This window comes from Lissotriton vulgaris, chromosome 8 (genome assembly GCF_964263255.1).
Source record: "Lissotriton vulgaris chromosome 8, aLisVul1.2, whole genome shotgun sequence".
In the NCBI taxonomy this organism is placed as follows: Eukaryota; Metazoa; Chordata; class Amphibia; order Caudata; family Salamandridae; genus Lissotriton; species Lissotriton vulgaris.
Window position 1 is genome coordinate 358,650,816 of NC_141696.1, and position 13,765 is coordinate 358,664,580.

General features: G+C 44.7%; 1 protein-coding gene across 4 annotated transcripts in view; it reads right to left on the bottom strand.

Annotated features, from left to right (window-relative positions):
• Positions 1 to 13,765, bottom strand: part of USP9X (ubiquitin specific peptidase 9 X-linked) — a 1,749,911-nt gene that overhangs the window by 62,286 nt on the left and 1,673,860 nt on the right. For all 4 annotated transcript variants that reach the window (XM_086934127.1, XM_086934125.1, XM_086934124.1 and 1 more), the window contains one exon: positions 6,592 to 6,748. In XM_086934127.1, coding sequence (XP_086790253.1) covers positions 6,592 to 6,748 — 157 coding nt within the window. The remainder of the gene's footprint in view (positions 1 to 6,591; positions 6,749 to 13,765) is intronic.

Genomic DNA, 13,765 nt, shown 5'->3' on the forward strand with positions numbered 1-13,765 from the left:
GCGGAGGAAACCTTTATGCAAACAGTGCGTAGAGATGAGAAGCTGCAGGACGACCTGCTTGCGTGGAGAATGATGCGAGAGGTGGGAGAGGCAGCAGAGGACTCGGATGGAACAAGTGCGGAGTTGTTCACCCCCGGGGACACAGGGTCTGAGGATGAGGGTGGTGGGGAGGGTGAGGATGGGCAGTGAGTCAGGGGAGTGTCTGACCGCACACGCACATGTAGGATACACCTGAGAGGAATTGTGTCTTGGTATCTGCAAGTTTCATGCCTAATATACGTAATGATCGCTGCTTTTTCTGCCGATAGGAGTGCCATAATGAGGTGAACGACCTGTGTACGCATGTTTTAGTCATGAATGCCGAAGTTTTGGGGGGGGGGCTCCATTGGGGAGTTGGGGGGTAATCTGTATAAAAGAAAAAAATAAAAGCGGATTAGAATATCCTGCCGCGCAGTTACATGGCTAGGTCCAAGACCTGGCTTCCTTGTTACCACCTATCGCCGCCCAGCCTTCGGGTTGTGGGCTGAAGGGCCGTGTACACAGCAGTATGTTATTGGCCATAATGTCGTTGATTTTTTGTAACTGTCGGCGCAACTGTTATATACTATCATTGTCTGCGACAAAAATAAAGTTTAAAAAAAAAAAAAAAAATACATGCTGCAGCCCCTGGTAGGCTCTGGGTACACCTATGCCCTGGGTACAGGGACTGATAGGGTGGCCCAGTACCAATTGGTAAATGCACCTAAGGTACACTTGTCAATTTAGAGAGAGAACAGCTAGGCTGTGGGTCTGATTAGCAGGCCCACAGCCAGGGTAGTCGTAAACCAGTGAAGCAAAAAGCAAAAATCTGGGGTGATCCTAGGATTGCAGACCCTACTCTCCTACAGCTACATGCCACACTTCACAGGAAGTTGCCATTTAGGCAGGAGGGAACATAGTAGCCCATTGGCTAGTGACTGCAACCTCCCCTGGGGGCACTTTCTGGACATGAAAGGGGCACCCCTAGCACCCAGAACTCAGATCTTGCTTGACTGGAGAAGAAGACCAAAGAAGGACTGCCCTGCTGACCCTGGAACAAGTAAAGAAGAAGCTGCAGCAAAGTTGGACTCCACCTTCTGCTCCTTGGGCTAGCGAAGGAAAGAACTGTGCGTTCTGTGTCTTGCTTGTGAAGATGTTGTCCCCTAAGACGAGCTAGAAGCGGAGACTCCAAGAGTCAGCTGGCTGACTTCTTGCTCACAGCACAGGGCCACAAAAGCTGAAGAAGCCTGCCTGGGTGAGTTGGTAGCACAGATCACTTAATCATCGCAATGGAGCCCAGGAGACAGAGACCGAATGCACAAAGGTTCCACTCAAGTCTGCTGGACCTGGGAGAATTGTCGGAGTGCAGTCTGGTCACCCAGAAAGAGAGTTATGTCAGGTACTCTCTAAGGCGTGTCTGTACACGGATCCCTCAGCAAATTAGCTTGACCAAGGTACAGATCTCTAGGTTGGGACCTTTTTAGATGGGACAAGAGTACATTTCACAGAATGGGGAGAAGGGAGGGTCGGTGAGGAAGATGTGATTAGATAGGGTATCCACCAGATACCAAAGCAGTACATCTAACGGTTGTGGGTCTTTGGGATGGTTCAGACCAGAAGAGCATACAGGATCCAACAGGTAAAATGCCCATCCTGAAGGACTTGACTGTCAAGGGTATAATGCTTTCTGAACTTGTGCACTGGTGCCCGTGTGGCTGCCAGACAGATATTCAGGACAGGCACTCCGCTGACTGCTTCTTAGATAGTGCACAGTAGATCTTTTTGCAGGGGACTATCCACCTAGAGATGGTTCTTTTCTGAACTGCCATTCTTTGCTCCTGAGAAACAAGCAAAAATAGTCCTCTGTACGACCAATGTAGAAACTGAGGACTCTCTTGAGATCCAAACAAGGGATGAGACAGGGTCAAGAAGGTGTGAAGGGCGATAGCCAGTCTGACAGGGAAAGATGTTATAAACTTCGGTAGAAATGCAGCTCCTGTTCTCAGTCTCCGCTTGTCTGGGAAGAACGTCACAATGCAACTGAAACAAGAGGGTCAGCAGCTCACTAACCTGTTAAGCTGTCGTGATGGTGACCCGAAAAAACGCCTTCAGGGGCAACCGTTAAAAAAATAAAAATAAGTAAAGATACAGCTAACAAATATCCTGTAGCAAGGTCCAAGACAAGTCCCTGATGGGCCTACAACAAAACAAATACAACACTTCAGACAGCTTAGCTTGTTTCCGGTCAATATGAAGGGTGCTGCAACAAGCCACAAACCTATCACATCGGCCACTGTACACCGATTTTGTAGATGGACCCCTGGCTCCCAGAATCACATCAATCTCCACTCAGGGGTGCAGTGTGGAGGCCCCGGTGCAGGACCCTGCTCTATTGCTTCAACAGTAGACCTGCCCTTAGAGTCTGCATTCCTGGGAACTCTAGTGCAAAAAAATGCTGAACTTGCACATTCTCTGTTGCTTCAAAAAGATGGTTCACCCACTGCAAGAAAACACTCTGCCCAACTTACGGGTGTAACCTTCATGTGTTATATGCTTGGTGTTGGTGACTGAATTTGTCCGCCCTGGTGTTTAGAAACCCTGCTAGGCTGTTTGCGACCAGAGATATGCTCTAGCAAGTCAGCCACTTTCCAGATGAGCAGAGTCTCTTGGCACAGGACCAAAGACCACTACCTGCCCTGCTTGTTGCAGTACCACATGGGGGCAGTGCTGTCTGTGAAAACTTGTACTAATCTCCCCTTGATGGATGGTACAAAGGCCTTAAATGACAAGTAGATTGACCACAGCTTTGAAAAATAAAATTGATGCTGGGGTGGGCTTCCACAAAAGACAAGAGTCCTCTGATCTCCACCTCTTTCAGGTGGTCTCCTTGGGACAGCAATAATTCATTTGTGACCACCGTCCGCTCCAGGAGGGGTATGAAGAGGAGTTTGCCACTGGCCTAACTGACGTCTAGCAGCCACCGCTGCATGTCTATGGCGGTCTCCCCGAAATCTGTAAAGAATCAGATAGTTTCCCCTGAAGCTGTGCCCACTGGGACTTTAGATCCCACTGCAGAGCCTGCATGTGCCATCTGGAGTGGTCAACTAGCAGCATGCAGATAGCAGGAAGCCAAAAGTCTCAGCAGTCTCAATGTCATCGTCACTGAGATTCAGGAACGAGGCTGAAACATGGGAATCATAGCCAGAATGTCCTAGACCCGCTATTGATGAACGGGAGTATCGGCGAAGTAGTACAGAGTGTCTTTGGCGTGTTGATAGTGATAATGTTGAGGACATGCATTCAAAATTATGTCTGATCAACCTTGGAGAAAATGTCTGATCCTGCCTCTTACAGGGTGTGTCTCAAAATGAACACACTAAAGCACTTTTGCAGTGGTACTTGCTTGAGGGGCAGGCGACTGACCTTCACATTGTCCTTGATGTCTTGAACATTTCTCTTGGCGCTGCGGCCTCAAAATGGATCAGTAGACTGTTGTGAAGGAGGCAGAGGCTGCGCTTGGCGGGATTGAAAATGCCTAGCATAGCTACTAAAGGTGTGCAACTGCTGCAGAAATGGTCTGGAAGGGGTAGACAGCCTCAAGGAATGTGCTGTGGCAAGACTCTGCTTAAAGCATTCCAGGACAAAGTTTGCTTTCTCACCAAAAAGGCGAAAGCCATCAAATGGCATGTCCAAAGATGCCTTAATATTCCTAGAAAAGCCTGTAGACCTAATCCATGCGTGGCGCTGAAGCATGAAATTCGTGCCCATTACTTGATCCAAGCAGTCAGTTGTATTGATGCCAGACTGCACAACACATTTTGCCAATCCTGGCCGTTTTTTTATGGTTTGGGCTAAAGACGCCCGAAGGTCCCTGGAAGCGACAGCAGGAGTTGACAAAACACATCCTATAAGGCATGACTGCAGCAGCATAGAAAGCAGCTGGCATCGACTGAGCACAAAGCAAGACTAGCCGATGAAACATGCGCTAGTCTAAAGTTGGGAAAGGAGTTAACCTTGACTATGCTGGTGAGTGTCTGGACTGCCAAGCTCTCAGGCACAGGGTGCTGAGGAAGAAAGTCAAGCTCTTACACATAAAAGGAGGGCGGAAAGTGTATACTGGAGGTGGCTTGTGCTCATTGAGTAAAAACTGCCCTCACTCACAAATTTCTGACCTGTTTCATCACAGGGCTTGCTAACTGACACCCCTGCGTAGACCAATGCCCGGGGTGGAGAAAAAAGGGAAGGGGAGACAACACAAACAGAGTTTTGAAATCACCAGAGAAAGTGCAGTCAGTGAAGATTAAAACTAGCTCGAAATGTACCCCCGATTCCAATTGTATACCTGGGCACCCGGCTAGGGTTAAAAACGTGAAGGAAGGTGGTAATAGGAGAAAATTAGGAACCCTTCACCCCTCCTTTCTGCAAAAGTGTCAGCTCACCTGGTGCCAGTCTATGGCGACAAGCCACCTGTCTGTTAACTGGTGGTCCAAAGCATGGCTGTGCCCAAGTGCATGAGAAAGTATCTGTTAAGGTCTCACTGAATGGCTGAAGAACATCCATCAAGACATTAGTTCTGACCTCTATTGTAAGGAGCTACATGTCAAGGAACTGTACAGCCTGTCTCATGGCTATAACAAAAGAGGTACTCTCTTTAGTGGGAGGGTCAGGGGGAGATAAGTACAGTGCCAGGGAAGGTGTCCAGACCACTGGCATCCTGGGGTTTGGCATACCAATTGTCCTCATCATATTGCGGGGTGAATTTGTCACCTTCATCGTAGTCATTGTTGGAATTTGATTCAAAGAGGAGCTCTGATGTGGGGTAAGGGCAAGGTATCCAGTCTGAAGGATTGGTTAGTGACTGCGCCCCAGTGGGATTGGAGAATGGCTTCAACTCGACCTGGGAAAAGCATTAGGTCTGACTCTGCTGGTGGATGCCTGGACTGCCAAGCTCTTAGGCGTAGGGTGTTGTGCCAAAAGCCACTGTAGCTTGGTGCCGCACAGTGCCAACTATCATTGTGCATTTGTACCGCTTTGGAGTTTACAAATCCAGTCAGGTGCCGGTAGGAATATTCATTAAGTGAATAATCTGCAGTTAGGAGGATACGTACGCAAGTCGTTCTTACACTGTGGTTCAGGCTGAGGTGGCTGGATATGCAGCTGTGAAAAATCTGGGCAACCCGGAGTGTGGAAAATGTAGCACATGGTAAGGTAGGAAAAGAGTAACTGTTTCAGCAAATATGAAGATTGAGTCTTTGCTTTCTAGCTCAAAAGTATATCAGTGAGACTTGTTTGAGGAGATTGAAAATGCTTTGATAGAACGAGGGGGGTACTAGATTGAGACACAGTGGAGGGAGCAGTCCAACAGACTTCGCAAAATGTCAATTTCATAATGTGCTATTTTCCCCAAAATGCCAATGCCAAAGTCTTACAGGGGAAGGTTCATTTAGGGGAGGTATTCTATATGAATCCTATGCTTTAACGCAAAATCTGACAGATTGATGTTTATGCTTAAAGATTTCAACTTTAAAGTATTGATTTCCAGTAGTAACATGTTAATTAATTCAGTCCACTTTTATCATATAGTGGTTAAGTTTACTTTAGAATCTCTGAGGTTAGTCAGTTTCTTGGAATGTCTGGAAAAGCCACTTAGCAACATTGATGAACTACAGGGGGGAGAAAAACAAGTACCTTTGCCAGCCAAGTTGGCTGTCATGTATGCTATATTACGTTATCATAACTAGCCTTGGCATGATGAATGTTCTACATCCTTGAGTGGAGTTTTTTCAGTTGCTATACTTCCTTCACAAATATGCGGAGAACTGACCTAGCCGTGAACCACTTTTTTTCCATTTCAACTGCTCTCTGCCCAGTCTTGATGTCAGGATCAACTGAAAACACACAACAACTTAAGGTTTAAATGGTATTGCCACACTTGCCCTTCAGTTGTAGGTCGGGTATAGACAACAAAAAAGAAGTTCTGCTTTTTCTGGGGGCTGAGAATACCATTCAACACAAAATGCAGACCATCCTCAAACACTGAGGCCTTTGGACAATGTTATTTTGGGAGGAAGCACCAGGATTTCTGATTTGCTCAGGTATCAATTCTCTTACTTTGGTTCCGTGTAGAGTGCCCATCCCCTCCCGATCCAAAGACGCATAACAAAGCAAACCATACGCCACTTAGACCTTTGTTTTCACAGATCTTGTGTATCAGCTAAATATGAATAGCTATGCAAGGTTACCAAATCATATATCCACCCAATCGGATCTTAAAATCACTCAGCAAGGTATTATGGCTCTATTTTGACAAAACGGGGTAACTGAGAAAAGCCTTCTACAATGCCAAAAATGGTTATATCCGGAATGCATAACAAGCAATCACATAGTTCCTTCAGTCGAATATAATTTGTTGTTTCTTGATTAAGGGCTGCATGTACTTCTTTGCTTTGCGAACTTAAATGAAGGTACTTTGCTTAGAGAGTAGTCACAGGAACAAACCGAAAAGAAACAATTTCGAGATAATACCATAAGTAACTTAACAGTGGTTAAAAACAAAAATAAAAAACAAATCACCTGCAAAATTTGGTAGGCTACTGGACAGTTGCTAAACAATGCTACCATGCATTTTATACACTGGTATGCTCTTTTCTGATAGTGGTTTTTAGAACGCTGAATTGTATCAAATAATCCATCTCTGTCATCTGGAATTCCTTTAAGTGCATTGTGAATCCTGAAGAAAAAAAAGAAATCATAGATTAGCTTTGCAATACTTTAAAAAAAACGTATTTTCCTTTTACCCACATTAACAATGCAGCATCCCATAATATTCACGAGAAATATAGGACGAATGAATAGGACATACATAACATCATTTCAAATTGGCAGTGAGTGTGGAAAAATAAAGAAATGTACAATTCGTATTGGCCAGAAGACGTGTCGCATAGTAAACAGAAAAAAGAAAAATGAAGGAGGCATTATGAACAGATTGTAAAACAATATATATGAAACAATTATTCTGTAGCAGATATTTAAGGAAAAACAACTGACTCCAGCCAATCACAATAGAACAATTAATACCAGGGACACATATAGCAACAGTTGTCCTCAGACAAGGCAATATCTTCCATATCTCCAATACACTACAGAAGGAGGAAATTTGAGTTACGTCAAACTTAATACAGTCATATAACATCTTCCTGAGTCCCCTGCCGTACAGTATCAGAAGCCACACTGAGCAAATATGTCCGATATGGGGCCAAATGTCTCTTGGAGGACTACGAGGTGGCATAAGGGCATGATAATCATCAGAATGTGTTGCAGTATGCCACATAGGAGAGCCACTCTGCTACTGTTGGTAAAGGTCCATTCATCCAGCGCATTGCATTTTTCCGCCACGCTAACAGTAGACGAAGCGCCCCTAATTTTCAATAGGACTTCGGAACATCACAGTCATAGTTAAGCAGTGCCAGCAAAGGAGAACAACTCATACCTCACCTGTGGTATCTCCCAGGACTTTAAATACTGCTCCCAAAAATGGTGCACACCCGCACAATACCATGCCATGTGAGCAAAATCAGAATCTTTCACGCCACAGAGGATATCGAGAATCTTTTCCCAGGCCATATTGGTACGACTGAATCAGAGTATAAGAAATTGAAAATGTATTTCATTGATGACGACCATTCAGGGAAACAGTATGGATCAAAGAGCCGCAATGATCCCACTGCCTCTCAGTAATTTCCACAGCCAGGTTGGTCTGCCTTTCAGTACAAGCCTTAGATGTCTTGGGACACCTAACCTCCTGCGCAAGCACATACAGCACCGATATTGCAAGTCTAGGTGTCTGTGTTTGCAGCAAATAAGTAATAGTAGAACGTCTGGGAGGCTCAGACATTTCACTATCCAATAATCTTCGCAATGCATGGCGAATATGATAATGAAATTGTATTAACAAGGTAGGCAATTCGGCTTGTGCTTTGAGTTGTTCCCAGCCGCGAAGCACCTTTCCATCAAAGAAATCAACCATACACTGTATCCCCAAGGCGCGCAGGGTATCTACTACAGCATACTCATTCCCAATGGAACCCACTCACATCATTCCAACGGCAATCTTAGGGAATAAAGCAAAGTCTGTTGTTGCTGATCTACTGGTTTAAGAAAAAAATATCTTGTGATGCCCACCAGGTCTATCACATGGAAATGGCGAACTGGTTTACTAAACAAAAAAGGAGGTTGAGACAAAGGAGATACTCAATCGCGTTCTAGACACACGAGGTAACTTAGCCTGGGCATTTAACCAAAAATACGAAAACAGTATTTGCGGCTCTGTAGTATGCTTCACAATCTGGAGCATTAAGCCCCCGTGCCGAATAAGGGAGAGTAAGTGTAGTTCACTGCACTCAAGGCCGCTTGCCAGCCCACGCCAAATGTAACATCAAGGAGCACAAGGTCCTGAACAGTGCACCCGCTAATAAAATTGGGATATTCGCAAATAAAAACTGAAATCGTGGTAGTACAACCATTGTCATGCTATCTATACAAACAATAAGTGAAAGCGGAAGGTGTATTCAACGGTCTACTGCCTCAGGGAGGCGATTAATCCATTTTCCATAATTGTCCTGTAATACTACTTCCGGATCAGCGTGAAACATTATACTCACGTAACGTATCGGATCAGTGGTCCATTTAAGAGGAAACTCAGCTGTTACAGGTGTCCTACTATCAGTAAGAGAAAACATAAGAGATTTGTCCCAATTTATACGTAATCCTGAATGACCACCAAAGCGTACTACCTCCCTACAAAACTGGAAAAAGATTCCGGTCAGGGTCGCACACATACAATAGCGTGTCATCGGCATACGCAGAAATTATTAAAAATGCACAAGCTAGGGGTTCTGCCACCAAAGCATACAGCAATGGTGACAGCGGTCAACCCTGCAGCGTGCCTCTAGTAATAGTTATTGGGGCAGATACAAAGTCATAAACCTTCACACGGGCTGTTGGGTCTTATAAAGGAATCTAATCAGTTTTTTTTAAAAAAAGTTACCAAGTCCAATGCGATGCAAAACCGACAACAAATTCCCACAACAGAACCAAATGATTTTTCAGCATCTAAAAAAATTGTTACAGCACGTACACCAGGATAAATCTGGGAAATAGTACAAAAGAGGGTGCGAAGATTGTATGTAAAAGAGCGCAGGGTATAAACCTGGACTGTTCAAGACTCACAATACCAGGGAATAGAGGTGCCAGCTAACTGGCTAGCACCTTTGCAAATAATTTGTATTAGTATTTAAGAGCGACAACAGATGGTAAGAAGAACAATGTTAAGCTGACTTACCAGTTTTTAACAACGCAATCAATAACACCTCACGCATAGTCTGGGGATAATGCCACTGCGCACCCTCTCCTCAAAGCGATTAGCCAAGTCAGGAATACGTTTACCCTGATATGCCTTCTAATAGGCAACTGTTAGGCCATCAGAGCCCAGTGCGTTGCCAATGGTCATATCCTTCAAAGCAGTCACAGTGTCCTGCTCATCGAACTCAAAGCACGATGTGCACAAATCAGTGTAATAGTTTCAAAATCTCTACTATCTGTATGGCACTGTGCACAGAGTCCCCCCTCTCGTCCAGCATGGTTAGCACTTAAGAGTCTTCACGGTTAGGTCTAGCAGTAGCATATTTGCCTAAGTGGGTTATCTCAATTTGTGCCAGCTCATTATATTCATCCAATTTAGCTCTGATTTGTGCAAACAGATCCTGTGCCGCTGTTTTCTTATGAGCAGGTTCTAGGTCTGCCAAGTAATTTTCCATCCTGTGCAGGCGATCTCAAATACAAAGGAGCACCCTTGCATGTTTCGATTTAGTAACACCACGAATATAAACTTTAAAGCCTCCCAGATAGTGGCACATTCTGCAACAGACCCTAAATTGGTTCTAAAAAATTCATCAACCACTTCTGCCAATTCTTCTTGAAACACAGCATCAAGCAAAGAATATTGTGTAAAGTGCCAGGAAAAGGTACGCAAGTGTGATCCCTCCAGGCCTATAACCAATAGCACTGGAGATTGAGTATGTATGAGATAAATTATCACATTGGTGTATCTCAAACAGACTGCGGGAAACCAGCCAATAATCAATGCGTGTATGTATTCCATGAACAGTGGAATAATGAGTATAGTCCCTGTCCCATAGGGTGTAGTGTGGGCTAGGCCTGCTTTGCGTACATTGCTATGTTAGCATGGCTTATTAGAAGTTTAAACGCCATTTTATCTTTTCCTGCTTTTGCACACCACACTGCATATAGCTGTTTTCGTAAGTTAGGCTGCGTGAATGTCTTCATATGAGAAAGGATTGTCTTCGACATCCCTAGACTTACATCGTGAACCCAGTCTGCACAGTGAGTGCTCAAGTCTCCAAGGTTATCATAACAAGGTAGCTGTTGTTCAAACTGATCGGCTAACGTCCTTAGACACAACAAAAGGCAGCTGCGAGCCAACAAAAATTCATTATTGCCATGATTTCAGACACTTGGAAGATTTTCCGTTTCCAGTGATGCAGAGAGCTTTGGCTGATCCGGATGTGATTCACTTATGCTGAGCTGAGAGGTAATGGGGTCCCCCAAACAAGCCTAAGAGACCTTCTTTAGTTTATAAAACATAGTTCTTAAACAGGGAGGGTGTTATAACTAGGCACTATACGACCTGTTTTCACCATCATTGTAATATGATGCCTCCCTTTGTGTTTTATGGAATTGTAACAATGCTGACCATATTATTTCTAATCATATGTCTGCTTATGTTGGCAAAGATACTGCACATGAGAGCACGCCGTTAAAATAAACATTTTAACCTTTCTGTGTCTCTTATTTACTCCTATTGTGGACTGGTATGAGAGTATAACGAAAGAGTGTTCTCACTTCTCACCATTCCTGAGTTTATCCTAAGTCGCATGTTCTAGGTGGTCTAAACATTGGTTCCTTTGCTATAGGACGAAGAGCTAATGTGACACTGATGCTAGCTGGTTGGGGTTTTCTAGGTACTGAGGTGAGTTTCTGGTACACCACAGTTCACTGATGTCCTGGGTCTCTGTGCACAGTTCTGTGTAGCAGCAGGATCCTTGCAACAAGGGAACGATAGCGCCATGCATTCACCAAGGAGCACTCCCTGGATATGGTGGAGATAGCACGAGCTCCCGCTGAGGACAGTTGTTGAGGGCCTTGGGAACGGTCCAGATCAAGATTTAGAACACAATTAAAGTCACCACCATGTATCTGCGGAAAGCGCAGTATGTTTAGCATTTAATAAGTAAAAGAATTGGGGATTGCCATAATTGGGTCCATATAGACCCACCGGAAATACGTCCTAATGTTCTTTACGACAACACACCACCACATAGCGTCGTCCTCAGTCTGTAAGCACTTCTTGTACCTTAATCCCTGCATCCCTTTGCGCCCATCTTAAAAACCCCCGCGCAACGTTCACCACGCATACATTGTAGTGTGAGGAGTCTGGTGCTAGGGGCCTAATGTGTCTCCTGAAGTATAGCTACATCAATTTGATACCACCTAACAAATCTTTCGACAGTCATTCAAACTTCTAACGTTCCAAGTTAGGAAATTCAACTTAGTCATCTATCTGAACAGGGTAACCTTGTGTACCAAATAACCAGACACCATGAGGCCAACCTATAGGCAACCAAAAAAGATAACTCACTATACCAAAGTGTCCACTTTTTCCTGCGTAAAACAAATATTTAAGTGCTGCAAACCCCACCCCCATGTCCCCCAACTTTCGACAGAGCATTACAGTTCCCAAACTTAACCCACCTAGAACCCACTATACCCCAAAGAGAACAGAGTAGTATACAAATGGGGGCAAATTTCACAGAAGAGCAGTTGCAGTCATTTTTTTTCTATCTCATACAGTACGAATAAAAAATGGACATAATGAGGTGAGCTACATAGCAGGACATCACAGTAAACTTCAAGCAGTACAGCAGATGTTATATACAAACATAATACACAGTATCTGGAGGCATAAATAAGATCATTAGGGCTTCTCCCAGAGCCCTCTATCTAACAAAGGCACATACCTCTATATTCTGCACATTGGAATGGGAACATAACATGATCGCATCGCAATTGATATAGATGCGCATTAGTGAGCATGAGTAATTCTACGACATGTCCTAAATTCAACTTAATAATAGTTCAAGACAAAAAGGAATATAAACAACATTCAATCCGGTTCATCAAGTTCATGAGAAGAGGCCTGATTGTCATTTGCACGCCGACTTGTTGGGATCCGGTGTAGAGGATTCAGATCACTTAAGGAAGTGCTGTAGTTTCTTGGGATCATTGAAAACCTTAGTCTTGCCATTCTCTGTCACCCTCAAACACGCAAGATACAGCATTGCTTAGTCAAGTTTGAATTCCGGCAACTTGCGCTTGACCAGGTTGCACATGTGTAGTAAAGTCCGAACATATGGAGAGTTCAGTACCCTTCTAGTGGAGAGTCCATAATTCTCTAGCGTGGCGCAACACCTCATAGCGATCTCTATAGTTTAATAGCTGTGCTATAATGGGGCGGGTCAGGCTCCAGGTACAGGGAGCAGCACTAAAGAGCGGTGTGCCAGCTCCACCACAAATATATCTGAGAAGGTCTCACGGCCGATCATCTCATCTAGCAGACATTCCACAAAGGACTCCAAATCACCAACATTAGTGGATTCCGCCAATCCCACAATGAGCAAATTGATCCGTCTGGAGCGGGCCTCCAAGTCCTCCGCTCTGGCCTGCAACACCATCAGCGTCTTCTCCATTTGTTTTTAGGTAGCAGTAGTAGTAGTAATAGTAGTCTCTTCTTCCACAGATACTGGTCTTTCTATCATATCTAAATACTCTGCGTGTTTATGTATACAATAAGACATTCTGTCCGTTCTATAGGAGAGAGGGTCTATTTTCCCGCCAATTTTGAGACTGAGCTGCATTGTTGCCAAAATTTGATGTATATTGCTATCCAGTTCAAGACCAGTAGCCTCAGGTACTATCCTGGATGCCATTAAGCTATCGTCGAGCAACCTGGGCGTTTAACATTGCTTGAGCTGCAATTTAGGTTGATTCTTGTAAGTCTTCCCCATAATTGCTATCTTTATTAAGGTTCGGAGCTCCGTAGCGTGGGTACAATGTCACTAACGATGCAAATTGAGAGTTGGCAATGCAATGAAACCTCTCCTTTCTGTGGGAGGCCTACCTTTTCAGGCTTAAGTCAGGACCATGCACAGTGTTATGTTAGTAATGTATGCAGGAAATCACTGGAAAGGCGATTTACTGAGTGCCAATAGTAAGATGATGGAATAAATACTGAATCTGACCCATCAGCTATCAAGGTGCCCAACTGCCACAAAGTAGGTAATTAATGGCGTTTATCACCTCCTACGCACAGCGTGAACCAGCCCGCAATTTCAGCACGGTCATTGAAGCACTCTTAAGGCAGGCAAGTTCCGGAGGGTAGTAACAGCCACCCTGCCTCAAATCCAATACATTCACAGGAGGCCCAGCAGTGTCCACAGACCAGGATAAAAGTCCTGCCTCTGCCCCCCGGGCTGCTGACTCCGACATGCCCAAGCACACCAGGCAACCCCGGGAGCAACTGGCAGACGCAGCCACTCCGTGTGGCCCTGCAGCAGGGAAGCACAAGACCTTAGATTAGGCATCGGGCAACTACACCCCCCCAATTGTCGAC